This window comes from Lampetra planeri, chromosome 4 (genome assembly GCF_965212315.1).
Source record: "Lampetra planeri chromosome 4, kcLamPlan1.2.h2, whole genome shotgun sequence".
Classification (NCBI taxonomy): domain Eukaryota; kingdom Metazoa; phylum Chordata; class Hyperoartia; order Petromyzontiformes; family Petromyzontidae; genus Lampetra; species Lampetra planeri.
In genome coordinates this window covers 6,049,573-6,067,889 of record NC_136110.1, presented here as the reverse complement: position 1 = coordinate 6,067,889, position 18,317 = coordinate 6,049,573, and the positions used below count along the sequence as shown (strand labels likewise).

General features: G+C 40.6%; 2 protein-coding genes across 2 annotated transcripts in view; both read right to left on the bottom strand.

The window, feature by feature from the left end:
- Positions 1-7,968, bottom strand: part of C4H5orf24 (chromosome 4 C5orf24 homolog) — a 29,661-nt gene extending 21,693 nt beyond the window's left edge. The window contains exons 1-3 of the mRNA XM_078593127.1: positions 7,814-7,968; positions 4,159-4,199; positions 203-332 (exon numbers count right to left, since the gene is read on the bottom strand). Coding sequence (XP_078449253.1) covers positions 203-294 — 92 coding nt within the window. The 5' untranslated portion in view covers positions 295-332; positions 4,159-4,199; positions 7,814-7,968. The remainder of the gene's footprint in view (positions 1-202; positions 333-4,158; positions 4,200-7,813) is intronic.
- Positions 7,969-10,596: 2,628 nt separating this feature from the next.
- On the bottom strand, positions 10,597-17,972 carry YKT6 (YKT6 vesicular SNARE protein). The gene is made up of 8 exons (XM_078593128.1): positions 17,782-17,972; positions 15,297-15,440; positions 14,711-14,793; positions 14,325-14,425; positions 13,362-13,466; positions 13,171-13,236; positions 12,941-13,042; positions 10,597-12,700 (listed from the first exon to the last, which is right to left on the bottom strand). Exons 2-8 carry the CDS (start codon positions 15,398-15,400, stop codon positions 12,665-12,667), a joined length of 597 nt encoding a protein of 198 aa, XP_078449254.1. The 5' UTR covers positions 15,401-15,440; positions 17,782-17,972; the 3' UTR covers positions 10,597-12,664.
- Positions 17,973-18,317: the final 345 nt, after the last annotated feature.

The window sequence follows — 18,317 nt, the reverse complement described above, 5'->3', positions numbered from 1 at the left end:
AGAATGGTTTCAGACTTTCAATGCTTTGAGCACCGTCCGGTGCCCGTGTGAGTATTACGTGTGCACAAATAAAACTCCGCTTTAATGTTTTTTTTCCCCACAGTTTTCCATATTACTGTACCGAAAGGCATTTTTGGCTTGGAGTGAAACTAAATGCCAACGAATGTCATATTTTGTGACTGGTGTCTTGGAATGCCTGTACTTGTTGTGGAATCTGCGCGCGTTGGCCATGAGCTCTTTGCGGTTGTGTGTCCCGAAGGCTGGTGAGGCGGAGGGCGAGGCGCCGGCAATCATTGCAGAGGCATTGCCGCGGGGCCACCATTTTGCCAAACCTGCTCACAGGGGTGGTGAAGACCAAAGGAAAAAAGTGAACATTTAATAAACTTAAAAATAGATCTTCTCCCCATTAAGGAGAGTGCATACTGCGATGGCCTAAATGTGTATGTGTATGCATGTCATAACTGTTAGAGCGGAAGTGCAGTTGTTAGTACACTGCGCTACAAACACACTGATCCGAGTTCCATTCCTGACCATGGCTAACATCAGTGGTGAATATAACACATTGGCTTTCACGACCAATATCATCCATAATATAGGTATTTTGGGTTAGATTGTGTAAAATAAATGTGTCGCTAAACCCGCCACCACCTGTCGCCTGATGAAGCTAGTTGTAATTACTGGCAAAACGTCGTATTCGCATTGTAAATGTTGTAGAATTGCTCTCCAACACGCCGGTGTGTTGTACTAGTCACGAATTGGCATGTTCTATTTACTTGACAAACTTTACAAATTGTCTGTATTAGGTGGTCGCGGGTTTAATAACACATTGTGACTGGTGTCTTGGAATGCGATCTAACCCAAAAAAAATCTATATTTTCAGTGGTGAATCTCTGCACTGGTCTTGGGCCCCCCTAAGTGACTAGGCCTAAAATATTGAGATGTGTAAACATCAGCACTTTGGAAATAAAGGTACCTGGGTGTGTTGTTGCCCACACCATCCCATCATGCACCATGGTGACCGCACCACCCCTTTTTACGCCGTACCGACCTTAATAGGTGCTCACTAACAGCACTCTCCCCAACAGAGTATGTAAGCTATGTAGGAGAAGCTTTTTTTGTCCTCTTATGAAATCCTCTTGTATGATGCGTACACAAGTGCATTTGTGTTTGCTAGCCTAGTGTAATGATTAGTTGAATTGTGAAAGTGCATGAACAGTGTTATTTTCTGTGATTGAATTAAGCATTTGTGGTGATAAAGGTGGTCACTGCATACTTGCATGATTTCTTTCTGTGAATAGGTTATCACGCATTCCACTTGCATAACAATCGTGCACTATGAAGATCTTTGCCTGAAATGTCACCGATTATAAATATTTACGACTGTTGTGTTTATTAATGTATGTACGTTGAACTTGAATATTGACTTAAAGGCTTTCGTGACTGCAGGAATTCATATTTTTGGGGTCACGTAGATAGGTTCAAAGAAAATAACAAAAAACTACGACGTTTCAATCGCAACACAAGCGGTCGTCTTCAGGAAGAAGAAAAAACTACGACGTTTCGATCGCAAAGGGTCTTTTCTTGAAGACGACCGCTTGTGTTGCGATCGAAACGTCGTCGTTTTTTGTTATTTTCTTTGAACCTATCTACGTGGCTTTACCGAAAGACCCAAATAATATGTTGAACTTCTTTCACACCGTATGTAGCCAACCATGCTAATCGGAGGTATACATACTAACAACCACTCATGATATGTGTCCTCTGTTTATTGGCTTTCCTGTCACTTCATTAAAAGTGAATGACTTAGTTTACTGGTGGTGAGGATCGTGTGTTTACAGGCGTTAAACATGAAATGTAAAGCATTGTGCAGGATTTCAGTCTGACCCATCATACGTGTGAAACCAATCAACATCAGGGCCGTTACAATCGAGCACAGGCTCGATTGCGTTTATGCCAAATTAGTATTTAGTCCTTTCAGAAGATCATTATAATTTAGATCAGTCACTTACGATAATCTGTGCCAAATTATATATCTATAATAAAAAAGGGTTGAAGTACGAATACTTCTCAAATAGTAAATATACATGAGGAAATTACAATTGTAAGGCTGAAGCAGAAACTGAATGTAATCACATTAATACAAATATAATAGTTGTCTATCCATCATTTTAATTTATGTAATAATACAACAAATGAAGTACAATTACTAACAATTTGGAATCAATATAGCAAATATTGAATTCACACAAAATGAAATGTGTATTTCTATCTCGCATCATGGATATAATTAAAAATGCCTTTGTATTTTGACTCCCGCAATATTTGTGACATATTCCAACAAAGATGGGGAAATACCCCGGGCGGGAAATTTCTTGGTATAACTTTTACAGAAAATTTTCACGGATAAAAAAAAATAGTAATCCAGTTTTCTTTTTAGAAATCCCTGTCACTGAACACATTCTATAGATTGTGATACTTTAGCCCATGTAAGAAGATTAAAACAGACCGATTTTTTTTATTGTATGGCACAAGTGTTTCGGAAGTATGTTGTAAAATTGTAGTATAGTTCCATGAATGGTAAAGGTATTGATCTGCATTTTCTTGCACACACCACTGCTGATGGAATGTCCTCTAGAGGGAGCCCTAGAGAGCCCCTCGAGAGTGTATTTGGCCTACTCTTCCATGATGGATGAGGTGGGAGTACTCACCAGTTACTCCCACCACACGTGACCTGCCGATCAACTAACTGCGGAGTTCTAGATTTGAAGCTTTCGTGACTGCAAGGATTCATACTCTTTGTTTTTTTCGGTAAAGTCACGTAGGTATAAAAATAAAATAAATGAAAACAACTAAATTAAATCACGACGTTTCGGGCGCAACACAAGCGTCCGTCATCATGTGTTGCGCCCAAAACGTCATTTAATTTAATTTTCATATATTTTACAAAACATTTTACCTAGGTGACTTTACCGATAAAAAAACAGTCCCTGTACCCGTTTTTCTTATACGGTACTGCTTGGTGGACAGAGGGCAGTGGGTAGGAGGGGGGCGAGCGTAAAAACAACTGCTGCGCCAGGGGGTTGCATTAATGGTGACATTCGTATAATTTTACGAATGTAACAATTGAGGGTTCGATTTAAGTATTGATAATTTCCCATCTTTTTAGCATCAAGTTTATTTTAGTCTCGTTTTTTTCCGTCTCATACAAGTTTAGTTCTTTCCACGGTCCCAACCTGGCAATGGCAAATCGCCTTCATAAAGTGTAAATGTGTCAATTATTCTGATCTCTATGTTTGTCAATTTATTTGCAATGTAATATTCAATATTAAATATGACTTTTACAAGTTTTCAGACAAACTACCATGACATGTCACGCTCACGTGCTAAGTATTTACATTTGTGTGCAAGCTCTCTTCCTCCCTACCGTCAGCATACTCAGCTGCCAGTCATTGTGCCATACACCTGCAAGTATTCACTTTCAGGGCCAAGCTAAGCCATTTCAAGGACACCCGTAAACATTTCATTGTGTTTTATTACATGTTCCGTACACCGATGATTGGAATGCCACCAATTCATAAAGCTGAAATACATGTTTCCATATTTTGATACTTGACTACTGTGATCAGTGTGGGTTGGTGAAGTTGGTTGCCAATTGGGGGGGAGGGGGGAGGCTGAAGAACCGGTTTAGATATCACGCGCCACCAATGCGAGGCGCGATTGCGAATCAAACTCGGGATACAAGGTGGCCAGCTTCATTGTGCAGGGTGCGAAGCACTGCATTATGCTCCACTCCAGTGTTTACGCCGCACAGATCTCCTCCTCGCAACTCTCTTCCCTCGCCCACTCACTTTGGAAACCCTTATAAGCAGTTGCATTTGGAGGCTTTTGCCCCCTCTTTTCTCTCCGCCTGATGAAGACCGCTTGTGTCGCGATCGAAACGTCGTGGGTTTTTTTGCTTTTATTATTCTCAATTTATTTTTACTTTTATTTTATCTTCTATCTACGTGACTTTACCGAAAGAACCAAGAATATGAATTCCTGCAGTCACGAAAGTTTAAGTCAAAATGTAAAATCTCAAAGCCAGTAAATGTCATGGTGGGTGAATATCATTGTGACCTATATTAGTAAAGTGCTAATTACAGCAATGTTATTTATCACCTTTAAAATGGGTGTTGCGAATGGGACCCCTGCTGTGGTACCTGCCATGCCCCACAGGAGAGAGGTTAGTGAGAGCATTGTTTTACTGGCGTTATTAACATGTTCATTATATATCTATATATAAAACACTTTAATCAATTGGTGTTGCTAAGTAAACATTCCAAGCTAGCGTTTATAATTGATGGGACACTGGGGGTTCTTGTGTTGGCGTGATAGCAAAAAAGAGTAGAATGCTACTTTATGAGAGCAAGAGTTGATGCTCACTTTGTGCCGTGCAAGCACATGTAGAGTTCTCTGTAATAAGGTACAACATATCTAATGTGCACCTGCCCAATGGTCGACAATATTCATTACGTAAAATAGGAGCTGCATTTTCTCAATATAAGTCTACATTTTGTATACATTTTCAGTGAAGTTTCCACTTTATTAAGTGCAGAAATCATCTTATGGGATGTGTAATGTCTACAACACAGGGTGCCCTTTCTTAATACCCTGCATTGTGACATTACAGTTAAATGCTCAGGTTTATGTCATTTGTTGAAAACGTTAAGTAGGCTATTATAAGTATGCTGTCATCTCAAACAATGTAAACTGGGGTTGCATTGTAGTATTAGCGTGACAATAAGGATACGCCATTTCATATTTGACATACTGCACAGCATCAAACCTTTAGAATTGTGTACGTATCACAATGTTGTGCATGGGTATTGCCATAAAGGGTGGTCCGTTTATAGATGCCCCACACACGTGTCTAATGGCAGTTTTCTAAACAGATGTTTGAATATTGGAAAAGTGATGGCTACATATTTTAGGGAGTTTTTAAAAAAATATTTCAATAGTGTAGAGGTTGGTGGAGTATCTATTAATGGATCATCCTGTAATCTGGAGAGAGGAAAAAAATCACCATGTAGCTGAGGGTAAAATGGTTATTTTATACATCCTGGTGTGTAATTTTATTCAGCTGCCAATTCTCCGTACAATTGGCACGCAAGTGGCCTGTGCTTTCACTGTACTCTAATAACAGAATTTTAAATACAAAATGTATTTAACTTTTGGCTAATGGCAGTTTGAGCAATTAATTTATTTTTTCTAAATAGATCGTCTAAGGTAAAGCTGTAAGGTACAACTTTAATGTTATAGTATGCTTATCTTATGGCCTCAGTTTCTCCAACTTGAGAATGATTCACTGCACGCACTCGAAATTTGAAACAAGTATAACCCGTAAAAACAAAGTTTTTCACTATAAATCCTTTATATGCGTGGCGGCTAGAGTCCTCTCGTCCTCTGGCTTGAGATGGCTGCCACCTATGGGTCAGATGATTGCATGGCAGCATTAAGCAATTGGTAATTAAATATAATATTTTTGTCCTAAAAAGTGTAAAAAATTTTAAAAAAAATTTCACGAACATTAATTGTCACGCACAACGAGTCTGTGTGCACAATGTCAGCTCGATTGGATCACGGGAAGTGGGTTAAAAAACGACCGAAAGATTTGCACGGTCCTAAGCAAGCAAGTGAACTTAATATAAAGGATTTAAAAAGGCCTTCTGAGGATGTTGCCATGTTCCATGAGCCTGCGATACAACAATCCATCTTGCGCCCACACGTGCGCTGGTTTAATCACCCATCTTTGTGGTTCGTTCTCTCTTCAGCTGATGTGTTCCGCTCATGCCCACTTTTCTTCAGTCAATACGATGTCTCTAACTTGTGTATGCTCTCTGATCTTCGTGTTGGTGTTTTTGTGCCCCAGTGTAATGACAAGCGTGTACCTTGCCACGCTTGTTTGCATACCTGTCAGATGTTGTTGTTAATGTATCTGATTCATTTGCCTTAGCAGGTAATATAGATTGTTTATAAACGTTCCCCTTCAGATGCATTGGTATGGTCCTTTTCATTCGTAAGTTCGTTTTTCTAAAGCGATCTAGCCTATTGTCGTCCACCTCTTTATTTCAAGATGATTTTGATCCTGGTCCATTATAAATAATTGCCAGCGGTTGCGCATGCTTTAATCTGTTTTCCAATTGTGCCCCTCCACCAGACATCTTTAATTTTGTCACGAAATTGTATGTGATTTCTAGTAATTTATTTTTAGCCCATATTTGCGGCCTTTTTTTTAAAAAAAAAGCCTTTCAACTTCAATATATTACCATTATGACTATCATAATAACCTCTGAGATGGTCAATATTTTTTTTTATCAATCTATGTTTATGCCTTAATAGTTCTAATTTGATTTTCAGAAAACACCTGCTATTGTTGTAACTTCATTTGGAGAAAGTGTGTCTGTTAGTATGACTCGCCTTTTCACATGTATTTTTCTGCTTATATCATGAAATAAACGGTAGTTATTCCGGTTCTTGTAAATGGGTAATAATAATAAATATATTTTTTATTTAGAATTTTCTTCGTAAAAGCTTGCGTGGCTACATCAATTTCCACTGATTCATGCCTTTCAATAGTTTACAGAAGGATAGACACATTGGTATTTAATACCCATTTGTATTTTCCCAGATTCAGATTTATAGTATAAAGATGTGGTGGATGGCAGACAACCCTTTCCTAAACCAAGCTTGCTCATGTGGTTTTAGGCCGATACAGTTTCCGTGTTTCTGTTTCCAGTGGTCTTCGTGAATGATTTATATACACGCGATAAGGGACTAACGCAGAATATGAATGTAATGAAAAACGAATCAATTTCCGAGTGAGGATAAAACGCATTCAGACATTATAGTCAATGATATAAATGCAAAGGTAGGTAGCAGGTGCATTGAGCTGAGGGTTATTCTTAAGTATGCTATTGCGGTGAGAAATGAGAGGTGAGTGTCAAGTTTGCATCCAGCAAGGATATGAGGATAATGATTTTTAAAAAGGCATCTAGGAGAGTGGTGTGGAGCCCAAATGGTGGAATTAGAAACGAGCTATTCTCAATCTTATCTTGCGAAACCCAGATTGTCAAACGTCCCTGTCCTCAACACATTAAAAACAGGAAGTGACCACAGACTGGTGCGATGTTTGTTACAATTCAACTTGGACAGAAGGCGCAGATAATGCCAGGGAAAAGCCAGATACAGTAGTTAACATAAAAAATATGGGTTGGGAGGTAACCAATTTTAGACGAACTGTAAACATTCAAATTCACGGAGAGAAATTATGATATGCGTGTCACCACTCAATAATGCAACTAAATCATATGATAGTGAATAATACATTGGAACGGGGGCGGGGGGGGCTATGTTTAACAGCAAATTGTCTGAAACTATAGAATACGTGTTGAGGAAGAAGAGATGCAGAAAGAGACTGAGAAACTAAACAAAATATTTAATACGCAGAACGCTGTGAGACGATAAAAAACAATACATTTAGAAAATAAATCGGAGAACCAACAAAAAATGGTTGTCCTAGCCAAGCAATGTGAGCATGAGAGCTGCAAAAAGATGCTTTTTTCTTCGCCAATCCCCAAATAGAAAAAATAAATACATGGAACCATAAACACGATGTTGCCACAGACCACAAAAACGCTTCATATTTTTCACGTTAAAACAAAACATTTTCATCTCATTACCGCGCGCGCGATGACCGGGAGTGTGGATGGCTTATACGCGCGTGTGTATGATATACAGTATAGACGCACACGTACAGAGTACAAGTGAATAATACCTATACGCATTCTCTGTCCGTGCCTGTTGTTGTTGGTGGTGGTGGTGGTGCTGCAGGCTGACTGTGAGGGTTGTTCGGAGCTCGAGACGCGAATCCGCGTCGCCCACCGCCGCCGCTGCTGCCACTGCCACTGCTGCCACCACTGCCGCTGCCACCGAGAGGGCTCAAACGCGCATGGCTCAGAGGGCTCAAGCGCTGAGCGTAGCAGCAGCAGCAGTTGCCCTGGCGATTGCGACACACCACCACGCGCTAGCGTGCGCACGGTCGTATATTTCGTGGTAAGTCACCTTTTTTTATTTTAAACGTGTGTGACCCATTTTCGCTTCTTATCCTCTCGTCTGCACGACGTTGCTCTTCTCTCGCGTTTTGGTCTTCTCATTCTGTGCGCTGTGTGTGTGTGTGTGCGTAAATGTGGTGGCTTTGCACGATCAATAACACCACCGGTGTTGCTGTATTCGTAACGAATTGGCACGTTCTGTTTACGTGAGAAACCTTACTAATTGTCCGTGGCGGGTTTAAAAATATATTTATATATTTACGCGATCTAACCCCCAAAAAAACCTGCATTACGGATAATGGTCGCGAAAGCCGACGTGTTAAACTGTGCGCGCGCCCCGCTTAAATAAAAGTCAAAGCAATTAATAAGACGATCATGCTAATGGGGCACTGGTTTGTCTTCCCGTCAATCGTTTCGATGGGGTTGCGGTGACCATACGTTTGCAAATGGTTAAAAGAGCCGTATTGCCCTGCTGGGATTTCACCAAGTTAAGGGTCACAGAGTCAATTTAAAATCAGCATGTAGAACAAATAATGCATTGTTATAAGAAGACGCTTTTGAACCCTGTCTCTCGGTTCATATAAAATTATCTCAAGTGTCAGGCCATGTGCTTTTATGTCACTATGCTTCTGTGACATACCCAGGTGTGAAATAATGTATGCTTAGATACAGGCGTTTTTGGTTTCATATTGAACATTTCCAGAACAATTCCCTTAAACATCAAATGTAATTTGTTCACCCGAGTACTTTCCTTAGGTACTAGACATTATGCATCAGAATGATAAAATCTTATGAGTTGAATGCCCGATGGCCTTGCTGTTTTGGAACACAATTGTCACATCTTTGATTCATTGTGTATCCAAGTGGGTTGAATTTCAATTTTTTTTCTCATGCTAATTCTGGCGGAATGCCTCCACTAGAGGGAGATCTATCGTACCCATGTTTCATATACAGTATACTTTATATATCAGTGAATGGTATTGGGAAATCAGAGCAAGAGAGGGAGCTCTATAAAGCCCTTCTAGAGGAGGGTATGTTGTCCTACTCTTCAACACTGGCCAGGTGTCTTTGAGGTTCCACGAGCACCCATGTTTTATATGATTAATCAGTGGTTGCATATAATGTAACCGATATAATTCACTATGTATTACAAGTTTTCAATTGAAACCTTAGTCCATTACTCTGAATCAATAGCCTTGCTCTATATATTTCAAACAAGCCTCTTCGTTGGTTGATATTTTGTAGTACTGCATTACATTGAGATTCTGATTAAAGCCGTTTAATGCAATATTTTGATTAAAATCAGTGCAATCTTGATACGTTTACCAAGAGTTTTATGTATAAAATGAGTACCTCATACTGCACTCAATGCACCTGTTGTTTTCCAGATTGAAGAGGCCTGCAGAATCCAGGACCATACTGCCTTTCCTCCCCACCCATTTCATTTTTCTGCACGTTGCGCTATTGTGGAGCACACAAATCGTCCGAGTATGTAAGTGCTTGACTGCTTGCTAGGTGCATTGTGTGTGCTTCTACGTGACCTAGATTGATGCTGAAACGTGGATAAGCAAAATGCACACACTTTACTGTGCAATTGGCTTTAACACTTGGGGGCATAACAATGTACCAGAACTTATGCACGAGCAGTTATTGATGCCGACTAGGACAAATGATAGGCCGAGAGTGGCTTGTGTTTAATTCATGTTCACAAACTAGATTTTCTCGAGTCGTGGTTTCCAACTTGTGGTATGTGGACCACTGGTAGTCCGCAAGGCTGTGGGAAGTGGTTCACAGAACTGATGGAGATTTTTTTTTTGTTCCACATGGTCTGCAATTTTATTTTATTGAGGATTGCGACTGGTTCACGAGTTTGGGAACCACTGTTGTACAGCATTGCTCCTAGTATTTAATGGCACGAGTCTTTTTAGCATGTCACCATTCAGATACATTTACCAAGAGTTTCTATGTTGATGTGATTTGTGGTGTTAGTTTTTACTTCTACTATTTTGCACTATAAACAAGTTTGTAATTGTTTTGTTTCAAAGATATGTTTAAAGTAATGCATATACAACGCAAACAATATTTACGTAAATTCCAGTACATTAGATGTTTTTTTAGGTTTTCCACTGCAGCAGTGATTCTTAACTAGGATGGCGTTTTCTTTCAGAACACATTAAAATTTGAAGGGATCTCAGAAAAGGTGTAATATACATTACTTGTCTGCTAATAGATGTCAGCTTTAGTGCTTTACAACGATGCTGTTATACAATAGAATTGCACTGCTGCAAGACAAACTGCTGAACATTTGCATTGCTCTTGTATACATTTCATGCCTTCTAGTTTTACAACTTTTAAATTAGTATTTCAAAATAAAATTAAAATGTACTGGAATGTTTGTTGAAAATTGTGAAATAAACATTCACGGGCATAACACACACATGTAACGTTTTCTTTACATGTTAAACACAATGTGAAAAATGCAAAATTGGTTACGCTTTCCATGCAGTCATGTGCACAAGTGTTGGTTTATTGTTAAAGCTCCTGCAACATACACTTAATACTTACATTTGCAATAAAAAATAAGCATTTATTTCAATTAGTTCACTGCAGCATGTTTCTCACTTTCCATAATATTTCAGCATATACAGTCAAAGGAATTTTAATCAAGCTTGTTGATTTTTTCAGACAATCTGACAAATAGTTTCTTTCTGTTACTGTGAACATACGCAGTTTTACCAATAGTCAAGTTTTACTCAGGTTTTCAGCACAAAAGCTACCACAGCTTTTTTTTCTCTCACCGTGGAAAGGTTTCACTGATATTTGGAAATGCGTAAAAAAACAGCGGTTTCCTGGAGCCGAGAAAATGGCCAATGGTATTTGCTGGTTTGAGTGCAGAGAATTGAAAAACCACTATTGTTACATCACTGTTGGAATTTAATTGTTGTACACGACAGTATCTTTTTCAAGACCTGGACTGAAACCAAGACCTGTATCTTGATTTTTGCCATCAGGGAAATGCTGCGTAGTGTCGACAATGGAATGGGTACTAAGTTAATGGTTATAAATCAGTGTAATTTATATAGGGTATATAAAATTACAACTCATGCAAAATTGTACAACAGAAAAGTGTGTATTGCTTTATCCAGTTGGATTTTTTAAATACACACCCATCAAACTGTTGTTCGTTTGAAAGATTATAATAACTAGCCAATGTTATTTTAAAAGTAACTAGCTAGTGGCATATCAATAGGCTGGCAAATAAATTCACCGCAAAATGTATGATCATTATAAATACAGCTGCACACAGGCCAACCTTAAAGAACACATTCTACTTGGCAAGCACTGCGAATGTTTGGAGCCATTTTTAGATGTTACTACCATTGCCAGATCTTAATTGAACATAACTTATCAGAATGATTCCCCACAACAAGAACGCCTCAGCCCTTAAACTCAGCAGCCAATCACAACTGCTGTTATAGATTTTATTTATTTCAGCTGGAAGGGCCCAATGAGCTGTTGGGCTCTATTTCCTCGGCATAAACATCGTGCAATGTGGGACCATATTGTTCAAAAATAGTAGTAATTGCTGGATGTGTTGTCAAATCGGAAGTTGTGTACGGTTCAAGGTTGACCTTTTCTTAAAATCTTCACTTCCCTTATCCCCAGAACAGATGTTTATGATGTGCCACTAGACTTATGCAGTTAAAATACAACAGCAGTTATCGCAATAAAAAATATTCGGAAAAAAATACTTGAATACAGATTTATTACTGAATGTAACAATTTTGTTTTAATATATATAGATTTTAGAAATGCAAATGTCGACTAAATTCCACAGATCACACTTAACATTTATACAGTATAGTACATAGCTTACCTTACGGTACACAAAAGCAACACAAAGCCACAGTTGCGTAGACACTCAAACATTAGTGACAGCAGGGGTTATTTACAGCTAATATAGCCACTGTGCTCCTTAGTAAAAAGTTCTGAAATTAAAAGATGTAATTTAACTTATCCCTTTGGTGAACTTTAAATAACCGTATTTAGATGACACAAGTTAATGTTTTCCATACATATTACTGATAAGGCCTGGTTAATTTACTTTCCCCATTCAGATTTGGTGAAGACACAGAAAATGTGGTACAACGATGACCAAAATACCACTTGTAAATCAGTACAATATATTCCTCTATTTAACCTGCTGCCTTGAAGCAGCGCCTACACAGCACGACAGACCTGGGGTCAATAACAATTGTAATTGTCTCATTTATAATTCAATTCAACCCATAATGCAAATTGTAAAACAATGTTACGGTGTTTGTAATAACAATTGCCCCCAGGTTTGGAGTGTAAAAAGAAAAGCAAATCATGCCTATGCGACGAAGCAATTATCACTTTAAAGCTTACTTTGAGTAACTGTATCCAAGTGTTGTAAACGGCGTACATTTGGCGCTTGGCTAATGCCATAAATAACCCCTGATGATGGTCGGTTGAACTCACAAGGCTTCAAAATCACAAGTCTGAATCGGCCGTTGTTGCTTGAGTCATCGTAGCACCTGCCACTAAAATTGTTACATGACGCTGCAGCAGGAATTTTGTTTCCGAGCCTAAAACGAAAACAACACGTTCATTAGAGTAAATGCAGCAGCAGCAGGTCAAAGCAAAATATACTTCACGTCACCAATAACCTAACCTTTAAAAATAAGTAAAGATGTTAATATGTACAGAATGTGAAGACTGTGTTAATTTTATATGGTAGGATATGTAAACATTTATCTTATTGACAGCAAACAAATACGTCGAAACTGATGAAAATAAATGATGTACGAGTCTTTGTGAAGAGTCACCGTTTTGTAGAAGGTTTTGGACTGAAGGCTGAGGTGATCCGACTTGGAGACCAAATCATCGAGTTTTTCTCCTCGTTGAAGAAGCGACTCCATGGTATGGTGCTACAGAAACAGAGTAAATGTCTCCATCGTCAAAAACTACGGAGACGTAAACAACTGCTCGTCATCAAAGCTCAATGTGGCACATTCACTTTGTAAACCTATAGCATTGAAAGACACAAACCACTCACCAATATGACTTTTGTTTCATCCAGCTCTGCCTGCACCTTGGTCATAGCGTCCGCTTCCTTTGGGTTCTGCCAAAAATAATTGTCTTCAACTTTCACTCTTCATATTGAGACACATTTTTTTACTTATGGGTGTCGGACAGGGCAAATACAAAAACTATTAATGGTACATATACACACGGAAATTTTAATACCTGGTATTTTGCAAGGTAGGCATCTAGTCCTTCAAAGGTGGTCGATGCCGGGGAGCCTCCGGGCCAGTCTGTACTTTTCACCTGCATAAAAAACTCCTCCAAAACCTTTAGAATAATCAGAGGAACAGGGTTAGCCTGTATGCATCTTAAATGTTCAGACGTATATAAGACAAGCTACATGAGCAAAGACAAGCGTTGAGATTAGTCGATACTTGGCGTCCCTGACAAAGATATTCTGACATTTACCATAAAATACTTAATCGAGTGCAAATAAAAACAGAAGGGGGGAATGCGGCCATGGTGTATTGGTTATACTGGTAGTAACCTCCTGGTTACACCAGCCCACAGGGGATTATTGTGTCCGTCGTGCAGGGAGGGGCTGGGTAGGAAGGGAGGGGCTGGGTGGGGAGGGGAGGGTGGGGCTGGGTGGGGAGGGTGGGGCTGGGTGGGGGGTGGGGCTGGGTGGGGGGTGGGAGGGGTGGGGCAGGGTGGGGAGGGGAGGGGCTGGTCACCCCGTGGTGCCCTTATAAAACTCAACGTTCAACCTACTCACGCCGGCTTGTGCCCGCCCTCACAGTCGGGCATATTTGCGGAATACACCACGCCGCCGTTGACCCTGGCCATTGACTGAGCAACCCAACGTTCCTACCAGCTCCCTCCGCAGGAATGTGTTGCTAGGAGTGGCATGAGCAAGAATTTGCAGGAATGCACATTTACCTTTATGATTCAAAACAGTGGCTAATATTTTCAAGCGATATTGGCTGCATTGCTTGTTTGCTTGTGATAAGTTGCATTTCATTGCCATGATTTACGTGCTATGAAGAAGGGCTATTGCCAAAAACGTCACCTACTATATCCTGTTCTCTATTTAAGGCAGTGTTGTTGACAAATGTCTTGGATGTCAGTGGCTGATCCTGAGAGCGGCTCATGTGTACAATGTAAATGTGCCACACGTTCACTTGCCTTGCCGAGAAGAGAGAAGCAGACCCGTGATGGATATTCATGATCTGCCACAACCACTCCTGCCAGCCCATCCTCACGTACATGAACATGACAGAAGTAATCTGCAATCAGTTACAATGAGAGCAATTCATGCATGAATCCTGAAAATCTCAAAACAAGAACAATAAGCATAGCATGTTCTTCACAGTTCTGCCAGATAAGTGCCTGTTAAGACTAAAAGTGTATTTTTCGAGGAGGATTTGGTTCTAAAGTCAAATGTAAAAACATTTTATGTTAAGTGCTAAAAACCTAACACACCACAATAATGTTTCTTACGTTAAAATGCAATAGTTTTATAAACCAATCATGCTTAGAAATTATTGTCACAAATATATTTAATGTTCTACCTTGTTCCTTTACAGAAGCACGACTGCATCGGTTTGTCCTCTCCACAATGATTTGACTCGTAAAAGCCAGAAATTCCTGTACACTGTACAGAAACAGGTGCATGTTTATACAAGAAAGATTTAAAAATGTGAAACACATTGGCTATTCTTTATTCAAGCACAACGTGTCCCCTAATTTTCAGTAACGGCCGTGAATCTGGCTATGCATGTGATCACATGGATGACTTGTGACTTGTGTGCACATTTCAGCGCCTATCAAATGTCATTCAGAAAATTACAACAGTAATCCTTCGCCAACGAATTAAGTGCAACGCCCTTCCAAAGACATTTTACGTGCCAACAAAGTTTGTAAAAAGGAAACATTTTAAATGTATAAATTTACGTGTTAACATAAATGGTTCATTAATAGACAAAGACCCCCCATATCGCCTCAACAGACTGTAGGAGCAAGTGTTGTTAGTGGTCACCTTCACTTATTGACCACACATATTGTGACAAACATTGCATACCTGAAATACATACATAACCAACCTCATGCCCATGTCAATAACATTTCAAAAACTGTTACAGAATCACAATGTTATACCTAGACCGCTGGAAAAACCCAAATGATGAGACATCGTAGGCAGCTTTTAGGAGGTTTGCTTTGTTTTCTCCTTTGTAGAGGATGCTCAAGCAGTACAGCTTCATGCTTGTTTTTTCCACTTGAACTTGCCTATCTTCTCCAGCACTGCAAGTAAATATTCACGAAGAGCATTAACTTGATGATCGAATCGTTTTTTGGTATCATTTTCAGTATCAATGATAGCCCAAAGTGAAGATGAAATTATCACAACGTGCACTTCGTGTTTCGACTTCAGTCGAGTCGCTGTGCTACGATATTCAAGAAATGAGTTCGGTGGTTAATAATGAAAATGACACGTCAGGGAAATTCCCGTTTGGTCGGAAACAACTACACACCTTAGAGAATTGGAACCCATTTCCAAAGTTTGGAGCTTACCATATACATTTTCTTAGTAGGGTTTGTACCTCGGTTTACGTCGGGGATGCATTCGTGAAAGTTGTGACAAACATCGAAACGACGTAAACCAAAGAAATGTACAGGCTAGGTTGGAGGCGAAGGCTGAGGCGACGGATACGAGAAAGGACAGATGATACTGCTGTCAGCGAAGTTAGTGTGGGTTGAGGCGACACAAATCAGGTAGTGACAATGTATTTGCAAAACGACGTAAAATGGCCAGACGTAAATCGGGGTATTATTGTATAAACATATACCGTCACGTAAGTTGGAAGTGTTTAAATCTCAAGTGCACACACTAATATGAAATATGAAGGTTCTAATGGGCTGTAAACGCCATAATTCAATGATTTCACCAGAGGGTGCCTGTCACTTCTATCAGCTGAGCTTATATACAACCAATAACTAACCCTGTTGTGAGTACAAACGTTGCCACTGGGAACTCTTCATCAATTGGTAACGTATCATGTACTGACTGGAGGTATTGTGATGATTGTGCCAAGTCAACATTGATGTTGGATCATCTCACATACTGCCCTCCTGCTCTATGAACTGTGCTCGTACATTTTTCAACTGTGCTCATCATATACACTGTTTATAAAAAAGAATTCCCACTTTCAGTTATATTTCCATTGCGTTATTTCATAATTAGACAAAAACATTCCGGCTAAACAATGAACGAATTGCCTTGAAATCATCACTTGAAGAATATATCACAGAATGACTTCAATAGGCATTTTTGTCGCATTAGAGGGCACACATTTTATATGCTGGGACATGTCAAACCGAAAATTTAAATTAGTCAGATTTAGTCTAGCTACGTGATACTAAAGCTATAATAAATCTAATTAACTGAAAACCCTAATTTAATATCCCCTACTGATAGTAATGTTCATAGCAATAAAGGCAAACGTGTTTTTATACTAAAACCACCATGGTTTGAGTATAAATGTCTATCCACATTAACTGCCAATCCAAATTTAATATGATGGTTTTTGTGCAGTCATTAGCGATTGGAGAGTGCTTAAACTCGCTATACAGTACTTGAGAGCTGAGTTTAATTACACGTGTGGCTTAAACACGGATTCATATCCATGATCTCAGTACGGTCGTGGCAATGCAGTCAGTTGGTCTGACCTGGTACCACTTGTGATACTGCATGTGTTTTAAACGTACGTGAAATGTGTACGTTTCAATTGCAACATCAAATCCCGGCTCAACATTAATCTCAAGCCCTACCGGCACCTGTAACGTGAATACCACTTCTGTGGAAGGTCACCGTTAGTACTTATCCTGCGTTGTGGAATATCAGCCATTATTAGTCCAGGTCTGAGAATGAAACACCATAACACACTCACGGGGCGGAAACCACCGTGCCACCTTAAAAGCCGCTGTTATAAACTTGCATCATTATGCTCCACGTGTGCCGGGCTGTCAGAAATGTACAACACAGTATCTCGAAGCTTCGCTAATTAAAATAAAACCTTGAAAGTGATGATCAAGCGGTAGTTGCGTCACTACAGTGCTATTGTGTGGTGCCCTTTTTAAAATTAAAAAGCTTCAAAACCACCCGTGTAGAAACAACCACACACACACACCACCTAGCCTCTTGTGTCTTAGAGACTAGATGATTCGACAAAGGAACGTCTCAGCTTTAATTTCGAATTTCACTCAGGCGGCAGATATACGATAAACGACCCCCTAACCACGGTTATCCACCCAGTCACCCAACCAACCAGCCAGTTACCCACCCACTCGGTCACCCAGTTACCCACCCACCCGGTCACCCACCCGGTCACCCACCCAGTGACCCACCCAGTGACCCACCTAGTCACCCACCCGGTCACCCATCCGGTCACCCACCCGGTCACCCAACCAAACACCCAACCAACCACCCAGTCAACCCACCCGGTCACCCATCCACCCCAACCACTTCCGACACAGGAGAAAACCGACAACGTCGACAGCATCAGTATCCGCAGGCCCGAGACCATTGTTCGCAAGCGAGCGAGTGGGAGACGCGAGTAAAAAGAAGGCTTCGGGTGTTAATTACCATGAAGCGTGTAAAAAAAACAGCGGCGGCGGCGGCACCAGTCCACAGCCTTCTTCCAAGCACCACGTCGAACTGAACCCTGACCCGGAAGCCCCCCGTACGTCATCCGGCAAGCAGTGAAGTCATCATGACGCAATTTTGGCCTCGTCGCTCAGAAACGGTGGAGGGAAGTGACGTCACGACGACGATCGAAGGCGGCTCACGTGACGCGCGTTGTCGTCTCCGCCCCCACCCGTCGTGACGTCACCGTCACTGAGTGGCGAATGGCGGGTATTGGTATTGGAGGGGGGGTTGGTTGGTGGTTGAGGGACACAGCTGGTGCCATAGCAGTCATCTCAGCCAACTCATGGCACCTGCTGGGTCTGGTCCCCGAGACCTCCTGTCAGCAGCGAGCCAACGTGGCCTCAAAGTGCACCTAGCCTGGCACAAGCGCCTCGGTGACGTCACCGACCGAGCGGCGAATGGCGTCTCTTGGTTGGTCGCCTACTTGCCGGAACTCTTCCCGTGGCCCTCTGAACGAGACTGACGTGGCAAAC

Excerpts from the sequence above, each read along its gene's own strand:
- YKT6 (XM_078593128.1), bottom strand. The coding sequence starts at position 15,400 with ATGAAGCTGTACTGCTTGAGCATCCTCTACAAAGGAGAAAACAAAGCA. Across the intron at positions 13,467-14,324 it reads GCTTCTCTCTTCTCGGCAAG|GTTTTGGAGGAGTTTTTTAT; the intron begins GCAAGTGAACGT and ends ATTATTCTAAAG. Across the intron at positions 12,701-12,940 it reads CCAAAACCTTCTACAAAACG|GCTCGGAAACAAAATTCCTG; the intron begins GTGACTCTTCAC and ends TTTTCGTTTTAG.